Genomic DNA, 13,731 nt, shown 5'->3' with positions numbered 1-13,731 from the left:
ACTGATTTCTTTTTTTCAAAACGGGGAAGAAACAAAGCACTAAACTAAAGCAAGTGGGCAGGATTCACTTGCGCATAGGAGACCAAAATGTTCCTGGTTTCCCTTTTGTAAAAAAAATATTAAAAATCAGGTGTAGAAATCTTTCTTATTTATATCAACCAAAGTAAATTTAAAACATTTTTTTCACTTTATAAAATTCACATCATTATATAACAAAGCACAGCTGTGATATCAAATATATTTGCATGAGTCTTAGGATGAATTCTGTAGTTTAAAAGAATGGGTTACAGATATGCTATTATATTACTTACAGGGAATATATACATCACATCCCTTCATTCAGAACTAGACATGATCTAATTATGATGCACATGCCATTATTCTAACTCTAAGGGTTTTTTCTTACTGTGTTACTGTCATATAATTAATGTTTTATATGATGACAATCTAGTTTATAATATCATTATTCCCTTTTCTATACACATATACATGGACATCCCAATCCACAAGTGGTTGATTGCACAGGAAGGAATTCTAGCACACTGCAAGATGCCCCCACCCATGGACATCCCCATACGTTTTATCAAGGGAGAAGCACTACACATGTACATATTTGTGCTGACATCTTCTACTGAAATGAATTGAAAAGTCTGTCTGCACACCAACTCTATGGGTGCATCAGAATGCACATGAACCCCTGGATCAGGGGCATTATTGACAGAACACACCCTTTCTTTGTGTGCTGTAAAACATAGCTTTTGTTATCTTGTTTTGCTATTGTTAAGTTTTACCTAAAGTCTCTGCCTTGGCTGGATCCAAGCTTTAGAACCAATATCAAATTTGCCAACAAGGAGGAATGTTAGCTATTTGTTATTTCTTCTGTTTGTCACAGTTTGATCTATAACTAGAAACTGTCTGATTGGTCAGTTATAGTGCAGTCCTATGCATGTCTACTCAGAAGCAAGAGTCATTGAGATCAGGAATAGGATTGCAGCCTAAGGCTGAAATTCTAAACAAACTTACTAGAGAGTAACTTCCATTGAATTCAAAAAGGATTACTTTTTGGAGTAAACATTGAGTAAACTGGAACCATCAAGTTAAAGAAAAACAATGAAAGCATTGTAATCCACTAAAGATTACTATCCTAACAGCATTTACCTGAGCGTAAGTTCCACTGAACACAACAGAACTAATTTCTGTATAGACCTCAACAGGATTGTGTTGTAAACCGTAAAAATATTTTCAATGTAAACATGTTTAAAGTTTTAATCCAGGCCAGAATAATATATCCACTTGCTCCTAGCTATTCCCACTGAACAACTGGAAAGTCTAGCAGCTTCAGGTCTGCAGCCTTCTATTAAGCACATGGGGGTGGGGGGAATTGAGGAAATAAAATGTGTGCTTGTTCCCTTTTGTTTAAAAAATAAATATGCATTAACAGTGTCTAAAGGTTTGCTGGTACATAGCCATTTGCTTTAGCTGAGAGAAATGCTCTGCTAAGTTTGGTTTACTGTGGTTACATTGAATGCAAATTATCTTACAAAGATATATGGCACACTCTGTTCTCAGGAAATATGTATTACATGAATGCTAGTTAAATGGTGTTTTTTTTTTTTTTGTATTTCAAAATACTTTGTCTTTCCAAACAAATTATCAATATTAGTGGTATGTGCATGCAAGCTGCATTTGTGGACTCTCCAATGCTGCAGGAGTGTCAGAACTAGCATCCATGCAGCAGCAGCAACAACAACAAAAGCTTTAGATCATTGTGGAGCTAGTCTGCAATAACTTTGGTCTATGCATGTTCTTACAAACAGAGTGCATGAGCAGCTACAGTCTGGCTTTCAAAATACTACAGTTACCTACTAGTCCAGAATGTTTTAACTATTACCAATTCAACTCGGTGTCTTGATGCAATCAAAAAGAACCCTGGCTCCAGAAATAAACATTTGTTTACTACTTGCTATTCTTATTTTTCATCATCTTTGATTTTAAATTTATACCTAATGCACGTCAAAAAAGTGGGAGACTGGTGGTAGGGTGGCCACTTATGAATCACCAAAAAAGAGGACAAAAAGGGAATTCAATTTGCAAATGTATATGTATAGGTACAAATTTAGAATAATAACTACAATTTAAATGGAAATACAGTACAACTCACCATAGGTGACCTGTATGCCTGCTCAGACTCTTGTCTAGATGTTAACTGTCAATCAGCAACTTGAAAACCTCAGCTTTCCCTCCTTATGGTTCTTTGACTTTAAACCAGACTTTGACTGGACACATTTTCAAACAGAGGACACTTTCAAATGGAGGGCTGTCCTCTGCCAGCTCTCCAAATTAGGGGACAGTCCTCTGTAAAGTAGGACACCTGGCCAACCTAGCTGGTGGGAATTTATAAAACATGCACAAGATGCAAGAGCTCTTCCACCAGCTTTTCTGGAAAATTGTTCTTTTATTTTTTAACAGTAAAAATTAAAGAATCAAAATGTAAAAATAGAAAGAGATTCTAAAATTCCATCAGGTGTAAACCGCCCAGAGAGCTTCGGCTATGGGGCGGTATATAAATGTTGTTAATAATAATAATGGATCCAGCTTGGTCCTAGCCTTGTGGGAAGGCACACAGCTCTGAGGAAGAAGAAATACTTTGATTGCAGAAAGTCCCAGGTTCAAGTTCTGTCATCTCTACAGGAAACAGAGAACAGGAGCACCCACATCTGACGCATTGGAAGCCTTTTGCCAATAGACAATATTGAGCTAGGTACACCAATAGTCAGTAATCCAGATCACATGCAACTCTAAGCCAGGATTTGGCACAACATGGACTAGTTTCTTTGAACTGGTTCACACTTTCCTCTTTCTTCTTTCTTTTTCCCATGTGGCCAGGAGGAGGACTTAACCAGGATTCTGTTTCTACAGTTCCTGGCTTGTCATTACATATGAACTAAGAATCATGGTTTGAAGCAGCTCTCCCAACTTGGCGCCCTCTAGATGTTACTAACTTCAGTTTCTATCAGCTCCAGCCAGCATGGCCAGTGGTTAGTAATGCTGGGAGTTGTGGTTCAAAATATCTGGAGGGCACCAGGTTTGAGGAAAACCCTAGATTTTTTTTGTTGCCCTATTGAACTAACAAGAGTTTGTCTTAAACCACAGTTTCTGTATCATATATAATAACAATCTACATGGAGCTAAATCCTGGCTTAGCATTACATGTGAATATGGCTAGTATAGCACAGCTTCATCTGTTTATATAGAATTTCAAGCATTAAAGATGGGTTGGCACTTTTATGATGTAAAAGTGCCCACTTTTGTAAACTGGGTCCAAATTATGGTGCACACGTTCTCTGTCACTGCCAGTCAAATTTTAGGAGATGATGCAATTAAAAAAAAAACATTAGCAGATGAACAGCACCTTTCCTTCAGAAGATCATGGTTATGCCTGTGGGCTTCATCTCAATGGCATTTGCATAGCAGAATGTCACAATGGCTTGTACTTTGAGGATGCAATCCCAAGATGATGCATATCTCTGTGTATGGGTGGATACATATAGTCCTCGGATTTGATTCAATAGAGTAAGTGCCAATCAACCAGAGATGCATACAGAAGGTTGCATGTAACTTTTTAGATGAACTAGTTGGAGATGGGGGGGGGGGGGATGAAGTTGGCCCCACCTCTCATCTCAAACAACTGGAAATAATGTCATTTTTTAAAGGGGCAACCACAACTGGTGGTTTGGGAAGGAGAAACATACAGCACAAACATACATCAATTCCCAGTCCATTAGTAATGATAAGGGATGGAATTTGATGATACAGAAAAGGGGGGAAATAATGTGGTTAACGAATTGCAACAATGGCATAACATTCTCCCATGTTCTTTAAATTAGGGAGGGGGCTGTCTGTTTATTCAACTTCCATCAAGATTCCAATGTTTCTTTTAAAATAGTGGTAGCTCCATCATTGAGACCTAAGAAATGGGCTAATTGTTCCTCCAAATAATAATTGTTAATGCAAGTGGGGAGGTGTGCTTAGTTAAGAATTCAGACCACCACATCCCATTGAAATCAGTGGGGCTTAGGCATGGCTAACCAGGTATAGGATAGCAGGTTCAGTCTCTAGGTCAGTGGGTTCAAGATGCTTCACAATATTCTCCCCCACAAAAAGAACTAACTGTTTCAGCCCGGTGTTGCTCATATTACATTCAATGCATCCAAGCTGCCTTAGGTTCCTAGCAAGAGCAGGGAAAGTGGGATATAAATGTAATAATAAAAGAATTAAGAATAAATAATCACTTGAGTTATTGGCCTTTATTTCTGGAAGCCTCTGTGATCTAATCACTAATGGCAGCATTAGTCCTGCTGCTATTAACATAGCTGCTATGGATGTAGCCTATTCTGGTTTCTGCACTGCCTCCACCTGCAAACCACAATTAAGTACAGAAATATCATCTTGATGTTGCCAATCACAGCAAGGTGAATTATAGTGAATGATGCCCAGTGGCCCTTGGTACATGATTACTGCTTTTAATTTGAGCAGGCAATCATTCACAGCTCATTATTTAGTGACCACCATCCATGCAATTAGATTATTTGGCATATCACAGCAATTCCACTCCTGGGCAGGCAATATGCAGTCAAGGGCCACATGCCCCCCCCACAGTACCCCTGTGTAGCCCCCACCAGCCCAAGAAATTCAGGGGTGAAAAAATGGCATCTAGAGCTGCTATGGAGCATCAACGGAGTCGAAATTAGCTTCTTAGGTTTTTTAAAATTTATTTTTCTGTTTTCGGCAGCTATGCAAGGGTGCGGCACATGGAGGGTAGGAAATCCGGGGGGTGGGGGGAATGGTCCCTTGACCTCCTGATGTTGCTCATCCATGTGTTAGCTAGAAGAGAAATGTTTCTTCATTACAGACATAGGGTTAGATATTTAGGCAGATAGGGCTAGCAAAGGCAGACTTTCTTGCCCTTCCTATGGCAGCCCCTCCAGCTCACTGAAAATGCTACAGAAGATGAGGGACTGGGTTGAATGGGGCAGGGAAATCACTGAAAATCAGGTGAAGGCAACTTCCATGAGCAAAACACTTCTGTCCACAGAAGGCAGATCCTGGATACAACACATCAGCACTGTATTATTTTAGTTATGACATACCACTGGTCCTCATGCAAGGGCCATTGGGCATCATTCATTATACTTCCCAGAGACCATTAATTATTTAGGAGATTACAAATGTAAGTGATAAATAATAAATAAATGATACATTAAACTCAGAGCAATTCACAATAAATCATGACAAAAGTACAATCAGTCTGTGTTTTATTGTTTTCCTGAGCAAGACCATTCAAGTCTAATATTCATTTGGAAATTTGGAGAATCATTTGTTAATAAGTCTCCCTCAACCATTTTCAGCATGGCCCTTCTGGTTGTAAGGTTCTAGCTAGGGATGTGCTCTGCTTCTAATCGGACCGGAGAAGCAGTAGCGGAGCGGGGGGCTTCGCCTGCCCTTAAGGCGGAGGCGAAGAGGATTGGGGGGCCGGCGGAGCGTGGCGAAGAGGATCGAGGTGAAGGCGGATCCTTCGCCTCGATCCGGAGCTCCGCCGGAAAGGTAAGTGGGGTTTACCGGGCCCTGCCGCTGTCGCTGTCGCCCATGCGGCAACGGCAGCAGGGCCCGGTAACGCCCCCCGCCCTCCTCTCCCTTACCTGCCTCCATCCGCGGTCCGTCAGCGTCTCCAATTGAGCCCGTGGTTCCAGCAGGAAGTCTGGGCTGCACTTGCGGCCCAGACTTCCTGGTGGAACCGCGGGCTCAATTGAAGATGGCGACGGACCACGGACGGAGGCAGGTAAGGCCCCCTCCCCCTTGGTCCCTTACCGGGCTCTGCCGCCGTCGCCGCATGGGCGGCGACGGCGGCAGGGCCCGGTAACCCCCCCGCCCTCCTCTCCCTTACCTGCCTCCGTCCGTGGTCCGTCAGCATCTCCAGTTGAGCCTGTGATTCCAGCAGGAAGTCTGGTTCCAGCAGGTAAGGCCCCCATCCTCCTTACCGGGCTCTGCCACCGTCGCCGCATGGGCGGCGATGGCAGCAGGGCCCGGTAACCCCCCCTATGGGGGGGGACCGGAGCTCCGATCCGGATCCGGAGCTCCGAGCGGAGCGGAGTGGGCACAGGCGGAGTGGGGGCGGGGCGGAGCGGGCCGATCCGAAAATGGCGGATCTTAAAGTGAAGCGGAGTGGGGGGTCCGTGCACACCCCTAGTTCTAGCATTTTGAGAGAGTGAGAAAAGTGTCACCTTACTCACTTTCTCCACAACATGCATAATTGTGCAGCTCTCTATCATGACTCTATTCACTCTCCTTTTTTTCCAAGCTGAACAATCTCAGATGTTGTAACCTTTTCTTGTAGGGGGGTTGCTCCAGCACTTTGATCATTTTAGTTGCACTTTTTTGCACTTTTTTTGAACTTTACAATTTCCTTTTTTAAAATGTGGTAACCAGAACTTTACACAATATTCTGAGTCTGGTTGCACTATGAGGGGTGTATGATGTCTGGGGTCACTTGTCAGTGGCCCCTGCTGGAGTGTGAGCCCTGGTTCAATTGTTTGCAAGTAATGTTTAGAAACAACTTTACTAAACATTATGGCTAACTGTGCAATCCTATGGCTTTTGTCATCAGATGTAAGGCCTATTAACATTCCATGGGACTTACTCCTTGGTACTCCCTTACAGAATTGCAGCCTATCTCGTTTTTATTCTACAAACAGCCCTGGCTGAATGTCAATATCATGATTATGGAAGATGTGTGTGAGTGTGTGTATACCATGTGGTATTGTACCATGTGGGAGTATACCATGTGGGAGTATACCATGTGGTATTTCAGCAGAGCTTGGTTTCTAAAGAAACAGTTTAGAGAATATCCTCCTCTTTTTTAGTTACACATTCAAGTATTATAAGATAAATGAAGAGAATAAGATTGCAGTACTTAATCAGAAAATAAAATGCTCAGAAATCTTGTGTCACATAGAAATTGTTAAATACATCTCTGATGGCATTCTTGATTTCTGTTTTTACTTATCCAATGAATATCCTTAATCTTTAAAATTACACATAATTTGACAATTAAAAGAAAAGATTATTTTTTTATTTTTTATTTTGGAAAATAGTTGATCAAGTTGACTAAGATACTGTGGCGTTAATTTGTCATTTAAGTTGCTGTTTACTTGATTAAAGGTTGCATGTACAAATGCAGCCTAATTATGCTATCATACACATTTGAAGATTGCATTTTCTGTAATATAATTAAAGCAGATATTATTCCAGCAGTGCAACTCTTCCATCCCAGTCCTACATATTCCATATTGGTACAATGCTGATGTGAGGTAGCTTAGTGATTGGTCAGACAGCTCATCAGCCAATCAGTCAGCAGCAGATGGTAGAGTTGCAGGACTTTGGATAGTTCCAAGCAGACAACTTGCTCTACATGGTCTTGAGCTCAACGGAGGTTTTATTATCTCTCTTTGACCACTCTACCCACTGATAGAGATTCTTTACATTAAGGGGGAATCACATTGCTTACCTAGGACAGCCATGTTTCCTGCTTTTTGGGTGCAATTGCCATTGCCTTAATTACATGGACTGAGAGGAGCGACCACATGGTTTGAATTCAGTTCTGTTCAGTTCCATTGGGACAGTGCCATCCAGTGGTGGAAGGTCCTGCTTTTTTTCAGGTGTTGCCACTTTTAAAGTGGCTCTTTTCATGACCGACTTTCCATTGGATGCTGTGGGAGACCTCCTTGTCCTTTATGATGTCATTTAAAACAAGTGTGTAATAAATCACTCATTTAGAGAACTCTTTTTAAAAGAGGTACTATCTTAAAAGGGTAACTCTCCCTTTAAGCTAGTACCACTTTTCAGGTGGCTCCTGCCTTGTGTGCTGCCTCCGTTGCTAGAAGGCACTGGGAAAATGTGATGCCCTTGGTATAGAAGGAGCTGATTTCTTAAGGGAATATAACTGAGGGAGTGTTGTCTCTGAAGGTTCAAGTTCAGGAGACTCTCACTAAAAGGGCTTCTGGCCAATTGGCTCTTGCTTGGGATCAGGGTTTGGCCTGGGGTTGGAAGCATAACCTCCACAGCTTGCACTGTTTGTCTTCCTGATCCAGCTGGTCTTTTTCCTCCAGCCTATCTCAGAGTCCTGGGAGTGGCTACTGCTCAAGTTTGGTGTAATGGCAGTGCATTAGCAGTGCAAAACAATGGTGTAAAACCAGTGTGCCATGACAAACACCATTACTACATAAAGCAGCTGGGGGAGAGAACATGTGTGAGTTGATGGGCAGTGTGAATCAATATTGAGACTGGATGGGTGGGATTCTCAAATTTCCAAATAGAACATTGGCACTTTGTTTAGCATTCTCAATGAAGCCTCTCACAACATCACCCCACCATTTGCACATACAAGTGATAAGAAAGGGGTGTCTGAACTAATCCATCCACCCTTTCTCCTAAACCAACAAATGACTGATGTTGCAAAAAGTGTCACTTCAGTGGATTTTCACAAGATAGAGGAATGGAACAGGGAGGGATGAATTGATAAGTCATAATTAACACATGGTTCTATAAGTACTTTATTTGGCCACCTATAGAACACAGAACAAGTTTTGCAAAGGTAAAACTGAACCGTAACATTGTAATATTTGATATTATTATTATTATTATTATTATTATTATTATTATTATTATTATTTGCATTTGTATACCGCCCCATAGCCGAAGCTCTCTGGGGTGGGTGGGTTACAAGCTCCCTGGGCAGAAAGGAAAAGTTTAATCTGTATCATGGTTTACATTTTAAAATTCCATGTTCAATGCAATGGGAAATAAATATCCAACCTAGACTGTGAACGAGACAGTAGGACTTTAAAAAACAACAAAAAACTTTTTAGGGTATTAACCACCCAATAACAACTTAAGACAGACTTGTTTTCCTGTTATGAAATGAATTCAGTAAATACAAAAATGACCCTCTATTAAGTTATAAATAAACGTCTCCTCAGCTAATTGCATTCCCCAGCAGTTTGTTTGGGTAAGACTGTGCAATTCCTATGGTTCTCTGGATGCCTTTTCTTCTGAGCATGCTAAAAGTGAGATTCCATACTTGGATTAGTGTAGGATTTCTCAGATGGGTTATAACCTGGTAAATGGCTCTGCACTGATTGATTTGATCCATCCAATCCATCCAATCCATTCTTGTGTACATTATTTGCATCTGCCTTCTGTGCAAGTTTTTCCAGCCAATCATTTTCCTGAGAAATAATATGAAACAGAAAGAATCAATAACTGAAGAAGGGAGTTAGCTTTCAATCCTGCTGTTACACCCGAAATAAGTAAGAATGGCATCATGCTTGTCTTCTTCCTCTCCTTCCTTTAAGCTGGCATTCCTGTCTATGGAACTGTTATCTGTAATTAGTAGCCTTTACATTATGCAGTTGGTGCTTCTCCGACGTTGAAACACTAACTTCGGAGAGCTCAAAACAAGAGGTAAGACTGTAGAAGCCCTGGAGCTGGGATAAAATATTCCTTACCATTGGGAGGAAAACAGTTTTGTTTTGTTTTAAAAGAATGCCATAAAAACAAAGAAAAAGAAACCACACACATATAAGCACACAAATTCTGCTCTGCTGGTACAACCTGGAAGAACATCGGAAAAGGTATTTCCTCCCCCGTAGGCTTGATCTGCTTCAAATTTGCATTTATCGGAACATACATTCAAAAGTATGTATATAAATACGGATTTCAATGATTTTTTGTACCAAAGTGGTTTTTTTTGGGGGGGGGGTTTAATCATAGATTCATATGGAAATGGGATAAAATGGACTTGTAAAAAGAAAAATACACGCAAAAGTGGTCTAGGCTGGAAATATACTGATCTCTCAATCTCTACTCACAGTACATGATTCTCATACTGATGGATTCATCACCTATTCAGGTGGCAGGAAAACTGTGAGTTCTGAGGAACACCTGATGGTGTCAGGTTTGGAAACATGTATTATGATAATGCACTCAGCCTGAAATGGGGTTGTGGGTTTCATAGAGGCCACAGGCCAGCAACTGCAGAACATGTTGATATTTTCTCATGGAGAGGACTATAAAGAGAAAGTCTCACATGAAGTGTTTTGCTGTTGTCATGATCCACACCACACCAGCACAAGGTTTTGCATTTAGCAGACCAGAAGCAAAATATGTTGCAGATTGGGCGAATTAACATTGGTTTAATATCTTCACCTTTACTCGGACCTAAATAGAGCAAAGCAAGAGTTAATAGACAGCTAATCAAGCACCCATCAAAAATAGCTGATATTTATTTTCATGGTATTTTATTCAAAATGTTGACACTACAAAAATTGGTTTCCCCTATCCTTTTAACATCACTATAACATTAATGCAGTCCATTTCTCTCCAGTTCAGCTAGGAGTTTCAATCCCTCTCTCTCTCTCTCTCTCTCTCGTTAATGAACTTTATCCATATGGCTGATTTTGTCACAAAATGCCTCTAGATCCAGTGTCTCAAGAAAGATGAATCAGACCTGAGAATGAATAGCTGCAGTCCATATTGTAGATGACAACACATCTATAACAGAAAGTCATGCTTGGGACCACAAGTATCAATAAAGGACTGACCTGTTACAAAACTGATCAGAAGCCCTGCAATAATACATCCTAGACATCCAACAGCACTGAAGTAAAGATATGACAAAGAATACCAAGTATCTGCCAGATGAGGCCTAGGAAGACAAAAATGACAAAAAATTAATGTGTGTGTGTGCACGCGCGCGTGTGTAACCTCCATGAACAAGAGTAGGCCTGTTTTTTGATGCGGTATGACAGAGAGTTTAAGAGAGACCACAGCAGTATTTGGGCACAATTATAGTAGAAAACAATTATGCTGCAATTTCATATAATATACATATATAGTGAAGGAAATGGTACCTGGCGGGAGGTAAAGTAGGCATCACAATAGCATCATCCACTGTATTATTGGCAATGCATTCAGCTGTTGAGAGGTACAATGGAAGAGCCTTTGAAGATGGAACAGGATACACAAAACCTCCAATGCCAACCCAAAATGCCAAGGTGATTCCAGTAAAGAGGCCTCCAATGGCACCCTTAAAGCAAAATGAAAATTAGAGATCACATCATTGGGGAAAGACAACCTGCAAATATTACAAGCTAAGAAAAGAATAGCTCACTTCTGGAGGGCATTTTCAGTGGTATCGCCATAGTATGTGTTTTAGCTCTTAACCGTATAGAACTTCTGCCTGTCAAATGGACAAATAGTCTACCCCCCCCCCCAGCCTAATTTCAAAAGCACTCTGCATGGGATCAGAGAAAAGGGTGACCCACCCATTTTTGGCTCTGGCTCTGCTTACCAGATTACCCGCAAGAAAATGCAGCCCTTAGCATATAAAAGGTTGCCCACCCCTAGTCTACATGGTAAAATGAAATGTTTATGGAGCAGACTCAGGCTCCCAGCAAAGAAACATCTCACCCCCAGCTGCAACATCTTTGGGGGACTGGGAGCTTAAGAGGCAGGCTCCTACTACCTGGGTTTTTGACCATCTGATCCAGCCAGGAGAGGAAGGGCTGCAGAGCAAGGGGCCAATCAGCGGCTGCTGTTGTCCTGCCTAGTCTGCGGAACCTCCAACTGCCTCCTAGCAGACTCAGGCTCCCAGCAAAGAAACATCTCACCCCCAGCTGCAACAACTTTGGGGGACTGGGAGCTTAAGAGGCAGGCTCCTTTGGGGGCGGGCTCGCCGGCGAAAGGGGGACTCCAAAGGGGTTTGCCACTTTGGGGAAGCCACTTCAGGGCAGTACACAAGGGCGAGGGCCTGTCCCCTTGTTTGTTTTGTTTTTTTTCTTTTCTTTTCTTCTCCTCCCCCTACTTTCGGCCTGCTTCCTTTTAGTCGTGTGAGGGTTCTGCCAGCCTGTCATGAACATCTGCTTTCCTGGGAGTGGAGGAGATGATGGGAGTCCAGGAGCAGCCATCACAGTTATACAGGGCAGAGGGAGATACAGGGCGGGGAGACAGCTGCACTGTCATAAGAGAGAGTGCACTGACAGGGTGTTGGTTGTCCCCAAACTTCCCCCCAATTCAAATAATTTGGATGGCCCTGGCAACAGACCTCCCGGGTTGAAATTGCTGCTGGTGAACGCCAGGTTGGTTAATGGGAAAACAACGGCTATCCAGGACTTGATCCTGGATGAGCATGCCGACCTGGCCTGTGTCACAGAGACCTGGTTGGATGAAGCTGGGGGAGTTAATCTCTCTCAGCTTTGCCCACCAGGGTTCTCTGTCCAGCAGCAAGCAAGGCCTGGAGGGCGGGGAGGTGGAGTGCCAGTGGTCTATCGGGATTCCATCCCCCTGACCAGGTGCCCTGTCCCACAGTCTGCAGGGTTCGAATGTGTGTATCTGAAGGTGGGTGCCCGGGATAGAATAGGGATTCTGTTGGTGTACCGTCCACCCCACTATTCAACAGTTTCCCTTCCTGAGCTAGCCGGGATAGTCTCGGATTTGGTGTTGGAGTCCCCACGGCTTGTTGTTCTGGGGGATTTCAATATCCATGCTGAGGCTGCCCTGTCGGGAGCGGCTCCGGACTTCATGTCCGCCATGACAACTATGGGTCTGTCCCAAGTAGTATCTGGCCCCACCCATGTTGCTGGGCACACTTTGGACCTTGTTTTCTGTGCTGGATGGGGTGACAGGGATCTGAGAGTGGAGGAACTTTATATAGTTCCATTGTCATGGACAGATCACTACCTGGTGGGGTTTAGACTTGCTGGCACTCAGAACCTCTGCAGGGGTGGAGGACCGATTAAGATGGTCCGCCCCAGGAGGCTGATGGATCTGAATGGTTTCCTGATGGCTCTTGGGGATTTTCCTGTTGCCTCTGCAGGTGATTCTGTCGATGCCCTGGTTGATCTCTGGAATACAGAGATGGCCAGGGCAGTGGACATGATTGCTCCTGAGCGTCCTCTCTCACGTTGTAGAGCCACACCAGCCCCCTGGTTTTCCAGTGAGCTGGCAGCAATGAAACGAGCGAGACGAAGGCTAGAGCGACATTGGCGGAAAACTAGGAGTGCTGATCGAACACAGGCTAGAGCCTATTTGAAGGCCTACTCTGTGGCAATTCGGGCAGCGGAAAAACTTTTTTTCTCTGCCACTATTGCGTCTGCAAAGAGCCGTCCAGCAGAGCTGTTTCGGGTGGGCAGGGGCCTTCTACACTCTGGCCCCCAAAAAGTGATTTCAGACCTTTCAACAGCCTGTTGTGACCAATTTGCCCAGCACTTTGCAGACAAAATCGCTCGGATCCGCTCTGACTTGGATGCTATTGTTTATGCAGATCCAGTAGATGTAACTTTGGCACCTTCTTGTCCAGTATTATTGGATACCTTTGAATTTGCACAATCCGATGATGTGGACAGGGTCCTTGGATTGGTGAGAGCCACCACGTGTATACTAGATCCTTGCCCTTCCTGGCTTATAAAAGCTGCCAGAGGGGGACTGGCTGAGTGGGTAAGCAGTAGGGATGTGCTCCGCTTCTAATCGGACCGGCGAATTAGAAGCGGAGCGGGGGGCTTCGCCTGCCCTTAAGGTGGAGGCGAAGAGGATTGGGGGGCCGGCGGAGCGTGGCGAAGAGGATCGAGGTGAAGGCGGATCCTTCGCCTCGATCCGGAGCTCCGCCGGAAAGGTAAG

General features: G+C 43.3%; 1 protein-coding gene across 1 annotated transcript in view; it reads right to left on the bottom strand.

Annotated features, from left to right (window-relative positions):
• Positions 1–8,981: 8,981 nt before the first annotated feature.
• SLC5A12 (solute carrier family 5 member 12) overlaps positions 8,982–13,731 on the bottom strand; it is a 31,870-nt gene continuing 27,120 nt past the window's right edge. Inside the window, exons 12-15 of the mRNA XM_063118796.1 lie at positions 10,968–11,143; positions 10,659–10,762; positions 10,145–10,275; positions 8,982–9,284 (exon numbers count right to left, since the gene is read on the bottom strand). Of these exons, the coding sequence (XP_062974866.1) occupies positions 9,117–9,284; positions 10,145–10,275; positions 10,659–10,762; positions 10,968–11,143 (579 nt within the window). The 3' untranslated portion in view covers positions 8,982–9,116. The remainder of the gene's footprint in view (positions 9,285–10,144; positions 10,276–10,658; positions 10,763–10,967; positions 11,144–13,731) is intronic.

The sequence above is a fragment of the Elgaria multicarinata genome, chromosome 2, assembly GCF_023053635.1.
Source record: "Elgaria multicarinata webbii isolate HBS135686 ecotype San Diego chromosome 2, rElgMul1.1.pri, whole genome shotgun sequence".
NCBI classification, from domain to species: domain Eukaryota; kingdom Metazoa; phylum Chordata; class Lepidosauria; order Squamata; family Anguidae; genus Elgaria; species Elgaria multicarinata.
Note: the sequence above shows the minus strand (reverse complement) of the source record. Positions and strands in the feature narration are given on the sequence as shown.